Source organism: Pyxicephalus adspersus, chromosome 12 (genome assembly GCF_032062135.1).
Source record: "Pyxicephalus adspersus chromosome 12, UCB_Pads_2.0, whole genome shotgun sequence".
Classification (NCBI taxonomy): Eukaryota; Metazoa; Chordata; class Amphibia; order Anura; family Pyxicephalidae; genus Pyxicephalus; species Pyxicephalus adspersus.
The window spans coordinates 10,937,955-10,953,581 of NC_092869.1; the positions used below are offsets into that span (position 1 = coordinate 10,937,955).

General features: G+C 36.7%; 1 protein-coding gene across 2 annotated transcripts in view; it reads left to right on the forward strand.

Annotated features, from left to right (window-relative positions):
* Positions 1–276: 276 nt before the first annotated feature.
* The window catches only part of NPAS3 (neuronal PAS domain protein 3), a 298,073-nt gene continuing 282,722 nt past the window's right edge, over positions 277–15,627 (forward strand). For both annotated transcript variants that reach the window (XM_072427890.1, XM_072427891.1), the window contains exon 1: positions 277–523. In XM_072427890.1, coding sequence (XP_072283991.1) covers positions 375–523 — 149 coding nt within the window. In that variant the 5' untranslated portion in view covers positions 277–374. The remainder of the gene's footprint in view (positions 524–15,627) is intronic.

The following is a 15,627-nucleotide window of genomic DNA, read 5'->3' on the forward strand; positions in this document are numbered from 1 at the left end:
GCAGATCTGTGTGGGGAGCAGCAGAATTGTGTGGGGAGCAGCAGATCTGTGTGGGGAGCAGCAGATCTGTGTGGGGAGCAGCAGATTTGTGTAGGGAGCAGCATGCCTCCAGTGTAGTCCCCTGGCTGTCACTAGTTGCAGGCTCAGTAGTAGCAGCAGCTGCTCACTAGGAGGATGGTGTGAGTGCAGCAGCCCCTGTGTCTGTCTCTCTGTCTGTCTCTCCTCCTGTGTCTCTCTGTCTCTCCTCCTCTCTCTCTGTCTCTCCTCCTGTGTCTCCCCCTCTCTCTCCCCGGGTCTCAGTGCCGGATGGTGTGCGGGGTTCCCCGGGCAGGGGATGCGATCTGCCCGGGTTTAGTGACTCCTCGGTCGCCGCGATGATCAGGATCTTCCCGGACTTCAGTGTGCAGGTGACGGCGGCTCCGGGGGCTGGCGGGGCTCCTCCCGAGCCCGGGGCTGCCAGGAGCGGGGGAAGCAACGGGAGCCACCCGCACAATGTGCCCGGGGTCAGCTCTTACCAGCAGCGGTGAGTGTTGTGTATGGCCATAGTTATTAGCAGTGTGGCACCTCACCCCCCCTACACCCCCAGCCCTGGCATGTGAGGGCTATACATTGCTCAGTGCCATTCCTTAAGGCGCCCTCCTACTGGCAGGACCTGCCGAGCTCCGCCGGGGGGATGTCGGGCACTTGGCTATGGTGAGTCCGTGTTTTATTTCATTTTTTGGGGGGTGTCGTTGGGGTTCCCCAACCCTGCCACCTTCAACCATTCACTCAGACTGGCACAGGTTTCTAAAGGAACCAATTAGTTTGACAATGCTTGGCCAGGGTGAATGGCAGGGCGAATGTAGGACAGGGATGGAGATGACACCATGCTTCTTTCATTTAATCAGCACTCCATAGACTTTCTGATACTTTGCATGGGATAACTATACATTACAGCAGGTGACATACATCCGCATGGAGTATGATCTACAAACTTCTCTGTGCTTGGGACAGTGTGCATGGGATCATTGGAAGCAATTGAATTTATTTCCTGGGATGCTGGCTATATATCTACATGTATATATGTATAGATCTGTAGATGCAAGAATAAATGTATATAGAAATATTTACAAATATACATATCATTTCAAATATACACATCTGGCAATTTGTACATATAAAATATATATATTATATTTATTGTATATATCATCATTCTTAACTATCATCACAGTGGAATTATATATATATATATATATATATATTTATTTATATATCACTTTTTTTTTTATTGTACTATCATCACTGTCTACTTTTTTATACAAAATATATATAATTTTTTAAAATGTCTTAATTTATGTTAATGATTTATTTGGACAGTATGTGTGCTTGTGATAGAAGATTTAGTGTTAGCCTGAGCTTTCCATCCTCACTTATAGTTTTCCTGCCTTGCCCTGCTCTGTGCCCTGCAGCCAGTGTCTGGGATGAGTCTTTCTCTCCCCCTCAGTAAATATGTCCCTGGGAATCCCTCATCCAGTGAAGTTTAATCTTCACCTGCAATATAAAATAGACAATGGGCTTGAAGGTTAGGTTTCTGACCACCATCAAAGTTATTCTAGATATACTATTTGTTATCATTTCCATAGTAGTATACATAGATTATACATATATGAACACACAGACATGTTTCCTGCTATAACTATTTGTAGATCTCCCATTTCTATATCAAAAACGCATTATTTAATCTCTGTGTCCTGTTATGTATGTCTCTTCTGTACCCATCACTATATATGGCTGTTATTATCTGTTTATGTCATCGCCGCTATCTATCTGAAACAATTTTATGAAGTATGGGACTGCTACAGATCACAAATGTTTAGTGGTGTCACACGTGACGATATTTTATAGTCGCTATTATTATATGAGAAACATTATGTCCACCTACATCATGCGTGTCTTCTATATGTTCCTAATATATATATATATATATATATATATGTATAAGTACATGCTATAAACTATGCTTTTATAAACTGACCAAGCATAAATGTTGGCATACTAATACTATTACTATATTACTAATACTGATAATGGATTCTGATTACTTAGCAATGAATGCAGGTGTTATTTTATATATATATATATATATATATATATATATATATATATATATATATCATGTTATAAACTGTGCATCATTGTTGCTTTTTTAGATTCCAATGTCTCATGTGTTGATCCATAACTGCATCATTCTTAGAAAATGTTGCAAATGAGCAGAAGCAGTTCCTAAAATATGTTAATATAAATACATGACACCTAATTATTAAATTGTGCTGTATTCTGCTTACAGGTACATGGTAAATAAAGAAGATCAAAACTTACATATGTTTTTTAAAAACGCATATAATATAGGGAGATTAATCTGGGGATTTAGTTACAAATGTATGACAGGTGCATGTACATTAATGATTAACTATATAATCATATAATAAAATAAATATATTCATATCTATAGATTTACACACACGGATATAAATATATATACACACTATATATTTTATATCTGTCTGCTTGCGTTTAAATAGTGGTTTTCTTCAGTAAGCCTCGCTTGTACATTTCTATTAGAGCTTTCTATCTCTTCCTAGTTGTTGGCCTATTATGAGCAATTTCTAAGGCATTACGAGTATCTCTCCATCCCAATCTTTGGATGTGATTGAAGCTCTAATACTTTGCAAGCCGTGTCCTTCAGAGGTGGATGAGAATTGGAAATCAGCAGGGGTTAATCATATTCCTCTCTCTACCCGTACCTTGTTTATCAGAACATATGGAAATGGCCTGTCACTCCCCAAAGTGCTAGGGATCAGTCATAGGACAGGGACAAGGGAAGGAGGGGGAGCAGAGGTCAGCCAAGAAAGACAATGAGACATTGATTTCAACACAGAGCTTGCAATCGAATACAATAATACATCTCGTTAAACACAAACCTAAAAAGAAAAAAAAAAAAGAAACACCATAAAACAAGACATTGCCAAAAATGTAAGCGATAAAACTTATAATATTAATTTATCCTATTTTCCTTGTTAGGTGTTTGCCTGATTAACACCAGACTTGTTCAGTGGGTTTTTTTCAAAAACTTTTTTCTATAGTATCAGTCAGTATGAACACAAAAAATTGACATTATCCACTGTAATAACACACATTGCAACATCCAAATTCTACAAAAAACATTACCTGCTGTTTATTTGTCCTAAATATATTTATTGTTTAATAACAAATATAGTTTGTTATAAACAAGGGAAAAAAAATACAAACATTATAGTATTAGTAACTATTGCAAGTATTCATGTTCACCTCCATTCATTCATGTGTACTTTATATACTTCAATATATATATATATATATATATATATATATATATATTTGTATATATATATATATATTACTGGTTTTCAACTTAACTTTAATTCCCACAGTGTTTTGTTTTTTTTGCGCATTTCTTTTTTTAAAACGTATGTTACCAAGAATTCCTATAGTACACGCCGTCTGCTTCTTCACACATCACTGCAGCATCTTTTCAAAGGAAAATAGCAATACTCTTTTTGCTAACGCTGATTACAGAAGCGATCATAATCCTGATTACATTAACCCTTTCATCGCCCATAAAGATGGGATCAGTAAGTGTGCAAAGAGGTTGTTGAATATGAAAGGAGGCCAAGCAGAGAGGCTGGATTCACTGCAGAAAATATATGGAAAGGAACATTTTTTTTTTTTTAGTCTAAGAATGATACAAAGTGTATGTATGTGTTTTATAAAAATGTATGACTTTGGTATAAAATATTGACCGGTTATTTATTGCTTCCATCATTGGATTGTTAGAATTAATATGCCGATCTAGGGAATGCAGTTTAAAGAAGGACAGATGAGTCTTGGTAAAATGTGAGCAGTGAGCTTGTGTGCTATCTGTTGCTTATTGTCAACTAGTTTACTTCCATCACCGACTTCATAGGGTGCAAGGAATATGAGTTCTAGAGCATAGGAATGTGTTTGTATGGGTCGTCTATCACTGGAGCTTCAATATAATAGAACTGTTACTAAAATGTTTTTAAGCTATCTACAAAAATACATTCATCAGGTTTCTTTTTGAGTCTGCCCCTTCTTTCAATGCAGTGTGTTAGACAATGTCCTGGACAGACAGGTCTCTGATGAAGAAGGTAGCCCTTATCCTTCTGTGATCTAAACCACACAAAGATCCGTTGTGACTTTACTTTAATGTTTAAATGAAATGCAAGGATGCTAAAAATTCTCTTTCTCTATAGAAAGAATAGAATGTCCATTTGCTGGTCATATAGCATTCTCATTATGTTAAACAAATATCAATAAAAAATTACCTTCTAGTGCTCAAAGATGACAATTTTTTTTTAGAGGTAACTTATACACCGTGCGATCACAATCCCTAATGATGTTTCAATACAACAGTTGTGAATATTTTGTCAGTACGGCCTTGCAAACATATTCCCTTCCATTCTTTAAACTGCTCATGCTTGGCCATAGGGTTTGGGAAGACAGAGTTCTCTCCTGTGCTAGTTCAAGTTGTAATCAGTTATAAATATAGTTTTAAGGAACCTTTTTTAAACTCATATTTGTATTGACTTGGTGTATGGGAAGGATCATGTGAATACTAAGGTGCAGTCATGCTAAGAAAGGCCATGGTAGAGATGCCAGGAGATTCAGGAATATAGCAACCCAAGGCCCCATGAAAGAATTGACACTTCTCTTTATTGCTAACTTACTTCCAGAAACTGTTACTATTAGCAAAACAGCAAAATTGCATGATGGGCAATGTGAAGGCTGGCCTGTGAAATACTGCATTTTGCCTGTAGCAGATATGAAGCAGGTGAAGACCATAGAAAGGTGGCCCTCAAGATAGCAATATTATTTGGTTTCAGATAAAAGTTTTTGTAGTTAAACTTAAGGAAAATATATAAGTAATGTGGCTCTATATTTATCAAGGCATTACTACACGTATTCCCTTTGATAGCTGAATTTGGCTTATGATCACCCTCTGATAGTCCTAAAGTGTTGACCAGGTGGGGGAGCATAAATACAAGTCAATTGTGCTTCAGTGCAATGTTGATAGGAGGACACTGCAGAAAAGCACCAATCTGTCTGCTGTTTCACCTTTGACTGTCCAATCACAGGGGGTAGGTGGGGGGGAGACCAATAAATGTTACCCAATTACAGCCAAGAAAAATAATGTCTTCTCTTTGCAAGTTACTACACATTATCATTTTAGGAATAGGTAAACCCTTCCAAAATGGGTACTGGATGCACTTGGCTACTTACAATTAAAATTACAATAAGGAATAAACACACACTAATAAAGAAACACTCAGCACATGTTGCTGACTTCTTTGGGCCTTACTTTTAATTTTTATGTGCTGGTTTCTATAGAATTTATTTTAGCTAGAGTAGAGATTGCCTGATATTGCTTTGTGTTAGCTATTTTCAGGGAGATAACCATGGCTGCTCCTAGTAAACAAATGTTTAAATTACAGAACAAACATAATTCAGTACCTAATAGTCCTTAGAAACTAAGCATCTATGAAAAAAATGCATTTTTATGAAACAACAAATATGTATTTTTTCTGAATAAAATATTATTATCCTAGATATAGCTAGCCGTACACAAATTGTCATTAATTAATTGGACCAATTATTTGGTTTGGGTGCCAAAGCCTTATTGCCCAAGAATTGGACTAATATATATAGAAAAGGGAGAGAGAAGAAAGGAAGGCTTTTTGAAGGCACAAAACAAGTTAATTTAGTATAAAATTACTCATAATGTTATTTAGGTACAAAAAGCTTTAAAATAATAATAAAACACTGTTACAGAGTAACACAAGAAAGATGCTTTAGCCATACCAAATGCATCGATAAACAAAGTTATAAACTTGCGTATAAGTCATAAATTTAGGGACAGGGTCTCATCCCGACGCGTTTTGCCCAGGAGGGCTTCCCCAGGGGATACAGAGACCCTAAAATAACAATAGTGCCTGATTAGAATAATATTTAGGATAAGATATTTAACAGTTTTTTTTTATGATTATTCTTTCAAAGCAGTGGAGATGACAGATTATAAAGCTATGGCTGATGTAAGATTAAAATGTATACCAGATTTACCAATAAAGAAGAATCCCGAACGGTGAATATAATTGTTTAATATATTTGTCCAATGTTTTTACATGAGCTGTTGTATTCAGTACATATACCAACCATAGAATAGAGGGCTTCATATTCGTTGGATCCCTACCACAGGAATATAGATCTATCAACACAGCGTACATAGAATAGAATAGGTGATCATGGTTTTGCGTCATGGGAGCAGAAGATGCTTAGCCATGAAATGTGGAGGAGGATGAGAGGAAGTGCAACATACAGGCCCTAGAATTCCAATACCCCAATGTGTAGATGACAGTTAGATGTAAGACAAGTGGATACTTACATCTTTGGTCAGATTCTCATTTGAGCGTCAGCAAATAGTGTTTGCTGACACGTTTCGGGTTTACATCAACTAAATTCATAGGGGTGGGGGGTTTAATGGTAGTACATTTGAGTCTGGTCTGTCCCAATCTCTTTGTAAGATCAGATGGGAGTTTTTTTTTTTGTTTTTTTTTTACAGCGGAATTGCTGTGGTTCACTGCGGTCAGCCGCTTGAAAAAGTCAAACTCTGCTGTTGACTTTACATAGGGGAGCATAAAGGGGCACCTAGGACCGCCAACTTTTCAGTTTTGGACTGCACATCTGAAAAAGGTCTTATTGTACAGGAATTTGCTTTTGGTGCGGTTGAACTGTTTCCATGGACTTTACGGGACTCCTTTTGGAAGCAGTTGGAAGTCATTTTCCAGCACTTTGGAGTACAACAGCAGGGCAGAAGACATCACGTGATGCAATGGCCCTGATTTACTAAAGGTTTCCAAGGCTGGAGAGAATACACTTTCATCAGTGAAGCTGGGTGATCCAGAAAACCTGGAATGGATTCCTTAAAATCATTTGCTATTTGCTAGCAAATGTTTTGAATCCTGGACCAGATCCGTTCCATGTTTGCTGGATCACCCAGCTTCACTGATCAAAGTGTATTCTCTCCAGCCTTGGAGAGCTTTAATAAATCAGGTCCAATGTGTCCAGTTCAAGGCAATTACACCCGTCAAAACTGCCAGTGAACGCTCCCAAACGCCTAGTGAGAGTAAGCGCCTGGGAGTTACCCCCGCGGTTGACATATGCCCATGGGAATATAGCCTTATTTGAATTACATTTTTTTAATCAGTCGAGATGCATCGCATCATGATTTGGTGCATATTAGCATAAATCTTGTCTGTAAAATAGCTACAATTATTTTACATTACACAACAAAAATTACTGCTTTGCATTTTAATAAAATAGGATGAATAATATATGTAAGAAAGATAATAATCCAATTTTAGCAATTGTTAGTTTAGAAACATTGAATTAGTGTAGGAATAAAAGCAAGTCAAGAAAATAGGGGGAACTATGTTTTTATAAATGTATATAGAAACTTAAAACTAATAAATCATTCCAAGAAATACCTATCATTCAGCACAGCACTTGCTGCTCATGTATGTGGAAGGTTCCCTCATGTACATTATGTGGCATTTATTCAGTCTTCAATAACAGATGGCAATGCTCAGTTTATTTACTTGGTTCGGTTATGTTTTGGTTTCCTAACCATATGGCAAACATGTTATTAGTCCAATATTTTTTACATGGTTATACCCATACATACCGCATATTGTACGTAACAAATACAAAGTGCCTTGTTAAGCAGAATCAGCACAAAATAGGTTTATTCTTTTTTTAAACATAACAGATTAAACACAGAATTGGAAACTGGAAGTTCAGATAAAAACATGATACTTATGATATGATAATATATGATAAGAATAATAAGGACGTTTTTTAGTTCTTTTTAACATTTTATTACGACAACACTATTTGTTCTGCAGTGAAATCAAGCAGCTTGTAGTAGGACAGATAGTTTTCAAATAAATTTAAGTGAGTGAGATTAAACTCTAACTCAGGCTTACATTTTTTTTTGCAGTTACAGCAATAGGTTAAATTTTAGGTTTGCATTGGGTTATAGGTTTTTCTTTAAAAAAACAAACATTTAACCCATATATATATTGGTGGTCATTGTAAGCACCTTTGCCAGTGTTATATGGTCTGTATCAACTCCTGTAGTTGTTGCTTTGACCTGCATATACATTTAAAAAAAATGTGTGAAATTTAAAAAAGGAATTTATATAATAAATAATATCATTGCAGTTATTAACTGTGTACAGTTACCAGAATACAATATTTTTTGGTTAAGAAGCCAAGAAAGACCTGTCTTTTTATCCAGGCAGAGCGGACATTCAACATGTAATCATACTGTGCCTTGCTTTTAGTTTTAGCTATAATTTGCAACCAAAGCAAAGAATTGAAATTTAGGAATTTTGGACTTTTTGATGTGTCTCACAGTGAGAAAAAAAGGGAGAAAAAAAGATCCTGCTTGGAAGCATACGTGAAAACATGGTAAATCTGAATACAATGGATTACATAATGTTTAGATTAACAAAGTATTGTCTTCCCTCAATGTGAATGATATATATATATTTAAAATATATATAACTTTTGAGACATTTTCTGGATTTTGGATCCTTTCCTACAGAAATTCTTTTCAGTTCAATGAAAAGGGGAAGGAAGAGGGTGAAAAGGAAATGGCAGTACCGGTAGTTGCTCCAGTTGGATCTAGCAGATCTCTAAGTGACACTGGGGGACCACAGTGCTTAAGCTACATTTTCACCCAAGATGACCAGAATCAATTGTCTTGGGTAACAAATATCTAGTGTTTATACATAGCATTATTCAATAAAGAACAGAATGCAGAACAATCCAAAGAAGGCAAAATAAATCTTTAAGTAATTGTTGTGACATTAGTAAACAGAAATGTGAAATGTTGCTGTACTAAATAAGCATAAAATAATGTAATATACATACTAGTGTATATGCCCATGTAATCACAATATTATCTTTATTGTTTTCCAGCCGTTTTACGCCATTAATATACATAGATAGATACAAGATTACCAAGCCACTCTATGCATGTCTATACCAGCTTTGTGAAATGTGCCTGCTAAATGTATATAAATGATCTTGCGGGGAACAGGGGTTAGTGATGAGATTTTGACACACAGTGTGGTGCATCCTTATGCTGTGTATTCTATATCATAATTATGCTATAATCAATAAATTGCTTTTTTTATATGCAGCCAGAGAGAAGCATACAAATATCAATGGGTTAGGTAATTATACTTTCTATAAACCTAATATTTTTCAGTCCTGCAAATAAAATGTTTAATGTTTTGTGGAGCAGTAGTGAGTAAATATATATATATATATATATATATGTTTCATATGTAAAGAGCAGTGATATGAGGCACATATTGTTACACTTTATGTTAACCAATCAGTTTGTTACGTTTATAGTGCATAGAAGTTATCTAAAAATGATTTTGCTTGGTTTATTTGAGTTATTGCCCTTTGCATTTTGTGTTCTTGCCTTTCCTTTTTATTCAGCCTTTAGGCTTAGGGATGTTTCCATAAAGTGCATCTAGGATTCCATAGAAAAATAAGCCCTTTTATGATTTTTCCTTCCAGCTATAATTGTCACTATCGGTGAAAATTGGCAAAATTGACAATACACTTATGACCAAAGTTTACTTACTATAGTATTGGGCTGCACTGCTTATAGAATGTGTGGCAGCTATGATTTATTTTATGAAATGCTGCATTTATTATATTGTTACAATTATTTTAGAGCAGTGATCCCTACAGTTTGATGTGCGCAAAAACACTGAATCCTTGCAGTCTAGTATTCATGATCATGGATAAATTAAATAGTGTGTAGCCCTTTAAAGCGTAGAGTAGTAAAATGCTGCACACAGTATACATTGAATTACTAGCAAATAATTGAATCAGTGAGTTTGCCACCCTGTACAGCACAGAAAGGAGGCAGCGCAGCCAGTGTTTGCTTTCACGAGAGCCCCCAAATTCAATTATTCTTCAGGCAATCCACTTGTACTACCATCTACTTTAGAAAGCCAGCTGTCCAACCCTTTTTTTGCTGTCAGAAGGGCCTTTTGCTCATTTCTGAACAACCTACTGCAGATTCACAAAGAACGCAAAGAGTTAACCCATCAATGGCACTGCCCTGCATCCTGGCAGACATAGCTTCCAACATCAACCATCAACATTGCCTGACAGCGTAGGGGGAGGGGGTTATTATGGGTCTGAGTGAGATGAACGTCAGCCCCTGTAATTGGAAGATGTAAAACACTGTGTGATCAGTATTGGTTTATTGACATGTCCAAGGATCTCAGCTTCTATTGTGAGCTTCTATTTATTCATTTTTCTGTCAGACATAGCCATTTATAGAATTATTGGTGCTTCATATACATTACACAAAAATGGATCTCAGAATCCATGTGCCATGTGCTTGCATCAATGTAACAAGCTTCTGCAGAAAAAGTGGGTTTAGTCTGCTGCATCTTTTAATAGTGGCTGTGTATTTTATCTTTATATTATATATATATTTATATATTTAGTTGTTTAATATTAGTTACTACTATATGCTCTATGGAAATCTTCTTTCACGCCTATATGCTTACTTATCATACCCATTTAGTTGTTCATTAGTTTATCGAGGGTATATATGTATTTTATTTTAGCTCATTTATAAATTGTGGTAATTGCATTGTCAATGTGGTCAACACATATCCTATATACCAGGTGGCACAAGTTCATGTTTTTTAAGATGCTTTTATATTTTAAGACAATTGGCACTCTTCTCCAGATCATGGGCATTCTTCATCTTGCAGTATCTTCCTTCTAAAAAAACAAAACATAATTTCCCTTATTTTTTAACTTCCTCTCATGAATAGGCTATATCTCAGTGGACAAGGCACAATATCAGTGAATCTAGAGATTGTGTCTTTAGGGCCAGGGTGAACGTGATGGATCAGGTGGGATCCCCTCCATTGGAGTCACCAGCAGATAGCCACTATTGTTGCAGTCAATGTGCTTCATGTATGGAAGCTTAAGAAAAGCAGCAAGGAATCCATTCCCTTAGTAACCAATTAGACAGAAAATGAAAGGAAACATCTAATAAACTGCTGTGGGCAACACTTCCCTTTTTATGCTTGACCACAGAAATGGCCAGCACACAAGAGCAAAAAAACGAAGACTGTATGTTGTATGTCTGCAAGACAAAGGTCAAACATTATCGGCTGTATAGGACCAATGACGGCAGACTGGGGGTGGTATTGATATTTAATTTTTAGAATCAATCTGCCGTGCTTAGTATTTGTCACTAGTAATAATTGACTGTAGCTAAATGAAACATTCTCCAATTTCCTATAACAAGTAACTGGTGTTTTAGCTACAACACGCAAAGCTAAGGAACATATTTGTATTAAGAGCTGTGATATCATTAAGATCACACTGATATCAGCACTACACACGGGGAACAGCAGCAACAAACCTAAGATTATTATCCCTGTAAGCCACAGCAAATATATTGTGGAGTTTAGAGATGAAGAACAACCAATATCTCCTAAACAATTTACTGTTCTCGCAGAAAATTCCTTTATTTTACATACATATTATTTATATCACCTGTAACTACATTGCCATGTTTTTTACACCTGAAATTGAACAGCATGAAAAATGTATTCTTTGGTGCTGCAGTGTGCTGTACAAGCTTAAAACAGCTTCGATTGATGACATCCGTTCACTCTTTCATTTCCAGGTTGAACAATTTATACAAAGGTGTTTATTCTACCTTTCAGCATTACACTTAATGTTATATTAGGGATGACTGCATGAGTATTCTTTACATATTTTCACTGACAAATTCAGCCAACAAAACATGGCTCAGTGGTATTACCAAGGGCAGAACTATAATGATATTTTCCTTTGGAAAAGTTTCCCCAAACTTGCAACAGAAGGGTGTGGGACCATGCTAAATAACCATCCCCATTTAGCTGTGTGCCTGCCGCCTGGCTGATGTTTTACTGATCCGCCATATAAAAATGGGGTTTATAGGTATTATATGTCTTTTCTTCAGAAGTATATTCAAGTAGTCATTCTGTCTATTAACTTTAGTTTGGGTTTACTAAACGATAGCTTTGCAAAGTGAATAAGGTGAGGCTGAGTTTACTTTACATACCCGGAACTGTACATTGGATAATAGAACTGAACACTAACTAACTTTCCTTAGTAAGTGTTTACTTCATTAACATTATTCTAAAAGAAGATTTCATACCCTCTTTGTAAATCAACCTTTAGGTTTCATATATTATTATATCAACAACAGGAAGTGGTAATAGTATATTTTTCTCAATAGGTAATGTCTGTACCAGCTTTTATCAACCTTTTTACCCCAGGAAAACCCTTAAAATATTGGTCAGGTCTTGAAGAACCCCTGCTAAAATAAGAGCATTGGAACAATGCCCTTTACATCTATGGTCAGTGTAAAGAATGTCCCTCTTACCATGGTGGTCCGAATGTCATCATATTCCATGCTTGTGGCCTTGCCAAATGGTGTTAGAGCCCAGACTTTGCAGGCACTATCAGATGCAAGGACAGTTAACCACAGCACAAGGAATCTCTGGAGGAACCCAGGTTGAGAATTGCCAATCTACAGAGTGCTAACAGGGATTTTGGCTATTATATATGGTTGCATGTGGAGGTGTAGGATACATTTCCCTTTGACTCAGGGCTTTTTTGCGCATGTGCCATTTTTTATTTCTATGCATTTGCCTCATTTGGTTACTGCTAGTCTTTTTTGAACCAATTAGCAGGATAATTGCTCAGCCAATGCCTGGAGTATTTGTGTTTTAGATACCCTCAAATATAGAAGAAATAGAATTCATCATACAAATTAGCCTTATTATTACCTAAAATCTTCTCAGTTTTGAACCCAACTGTTTTCAGCTTTACATTCCCCCTTCTTTAAATCTACCTTAATAAATAAAAATATGAGTTTATACTCAAAGAATAATATAAATCTCTATCTTACCTAATGGAATGGATTACTTGGATTACTTGTGGTGTCTTTTAATTGGCGTTGGCAGTCCAAGCATAGCAGGTTGCAGTGTTTCATTTCAACATGTGCCCATTGACTGGGATAAACATTTTTAAAGCCAGGTGAATGGGAGGAACAGGCGGTGTGTTTTATGCCAGAAGCAAAGCCGCTCAAACACCCAGGTCACAGGGCTAGTGTAAAACTTGTACCGCAGGGACGTGTGCTCACAGAATCCGAGGGTAAATGACGGACTGCAAGGAGAAGGAAAATACTAAATCATTAACCTTTACAGAGAGTAGATGACGGTTCAATTTATAAGGAAAGAGAAGACAACACAAATCACTGCAACAAATCAAAAATGACAATGAATACAGCAGATTATTTTAACATAGGACTAAAAAGATGGAACAGAGAATGGATAAAGAAAGGTAGCCATAGAGTTCTATGACAGTCTTATGCTTTCTTAGTAATGCTGCACTATGATGGCCCTCAGGACTGGATTTACCATTAGATATAGTAGCATTGTGCCCATACGTGGCACAGGTAAATTATTGATCACACATTTCTTCATCAATCTCATGTAAGCTTTTTTACATATTTTAGGGTAAACTAGTACCAATAAATATAGAAAGCTGCTGTAAAGGTTACAGTGTAGGGATTCAGAGGAGGCAATGGTTCTTCCAATGCATTCATGCCTACAGGCTCCGGAGAGCTAGCCTAGATGATCCTGACTGAGAACGTTTGGAGACCTCAAAATAGATTGCCAGATGATAAATATAAGCTGACATGTTCCAGGTAATACTTTTTTGTACTTCATAAATGAATGCATTGATGCAGGGCACATGCTGTGCACATGTACATATGTTCTCATGCACACCGTGCACATGTGTACGTAGCTTTAAAAAACAATTATTGTGGCTAGAAACAAGTGTTAGTGATGATTTTCAGCAACAGTAGTATCACTTGCTTATTCTATGGAGAATGGAGGAGGGAAGACGAGTGGGGGTGTCCCGCTGTGTCCCCCCATAAAAAACATCAGCAGTCATTAGCTGTTCAATGTTCCAGCAGGAAAGATCATTGAAGGACGTCTGGTGGACAGCTGTATAGATGCCCACTAACGTTCAACTTGGGCAACAAAAAGCTACTTCTATGTACCCTAGGACCAAGTTCTAAGACTAGAGATCCTATTCCAAACAGTTTGCATGCGTTGTCCGAGCATAGAGTATAATGGCCAGTCCTTAGTTTGGAACATGTAACTGGAATTTACAGAACACAAAACTGTATAAGTCAGATTACACATTCACTAAAGTCCTGATATTTAATGCACAAAGGATTTAGGCTGTTCACTTAGCAGAATGAAATATCACCTTAGTAGTGAGAATTCACTTTGCAAATAATTCCCAATTCTGTACAAGAAATTGTGAAAAAAATTAGTTTTGCTTGCACATGATTGGAAGGTTAAAGTGAGCAAAGCGTAATCTTATTCATTAGGCTAAGTGAACGTTCCCTTGCAAGGTCAGAAGATATACAGATTTACTACCTTCTAGCAATTTTTCTTTGGAATTTACTTCTTTGTGTTAATTTTCATGCTTCAGACACAGCCATGTCTGGGCCCTAAGGCAGACAACTCCAAGCCACCATCAAGATGTTTTTCTGATATAGTTTGAAGGTATATATATTAATATATATTTCCAGAATAAAAAGGCATAGCAGTGCTAAAAGTAGAGTGCTCACTGGGCATAAAACTTCATCTCTATTTTCATGTGAACTAGGACGGGGATTGGGGGAGTTGGCACCAATGGAGCCAAGTTTTTTATCCAAGGACTATTAAAAATGCCTTGATTGGGCTGGAATTGGAAAAAAGATTACCTGGAGGTAGAATATTTTGTATGGCTCGTCTGCCCCTGGAAAAAACTCTATTTTGTTATATGTATGATGAGTATGATACATGCATGTGACCTCTATAATGTGCGTTGTGTTCAGGCAGCTCACTGAAATGAACATACTTCTAAATGCACCAGAGCTGTCCATAGGAAATAAAAAACAAACAGATATAAAGCGTTTTCATTCCAAACGCAGCTCCCAACAATGCCTTGTCACACGAGTATGTAAGAGCTGCATTGTCTTAGAGCTGTTTGGAATGAATGCAGATTGTGGTAAAACAACATATAATGGACATGCTGCCTAAACACAGGGCAGTGTTATTGTGTATTGTGGTGTGCTGCAATGGAAATGCATCGGAGCTGCATTGTGTTCAGAATGCGTGTAACATGTTAATGAACATTGTGGTGATAAAAAGTGGTCCTTAAAATGAAAAAAAAGAGGAACATTTCAAGTGCAGACTCCTCACATGGCTGTATATTATTCACCAGTGTATGAGTACCTGTCACTTTGTATGTGAGAGTTTGTATGAGCCATTGCACATGTATGACTGTTGTGTGTGGGTAACATTGCACATGTATGACTGCTGTGTGGGTAACATTGCACATGTATGACTGTTGTGTGTG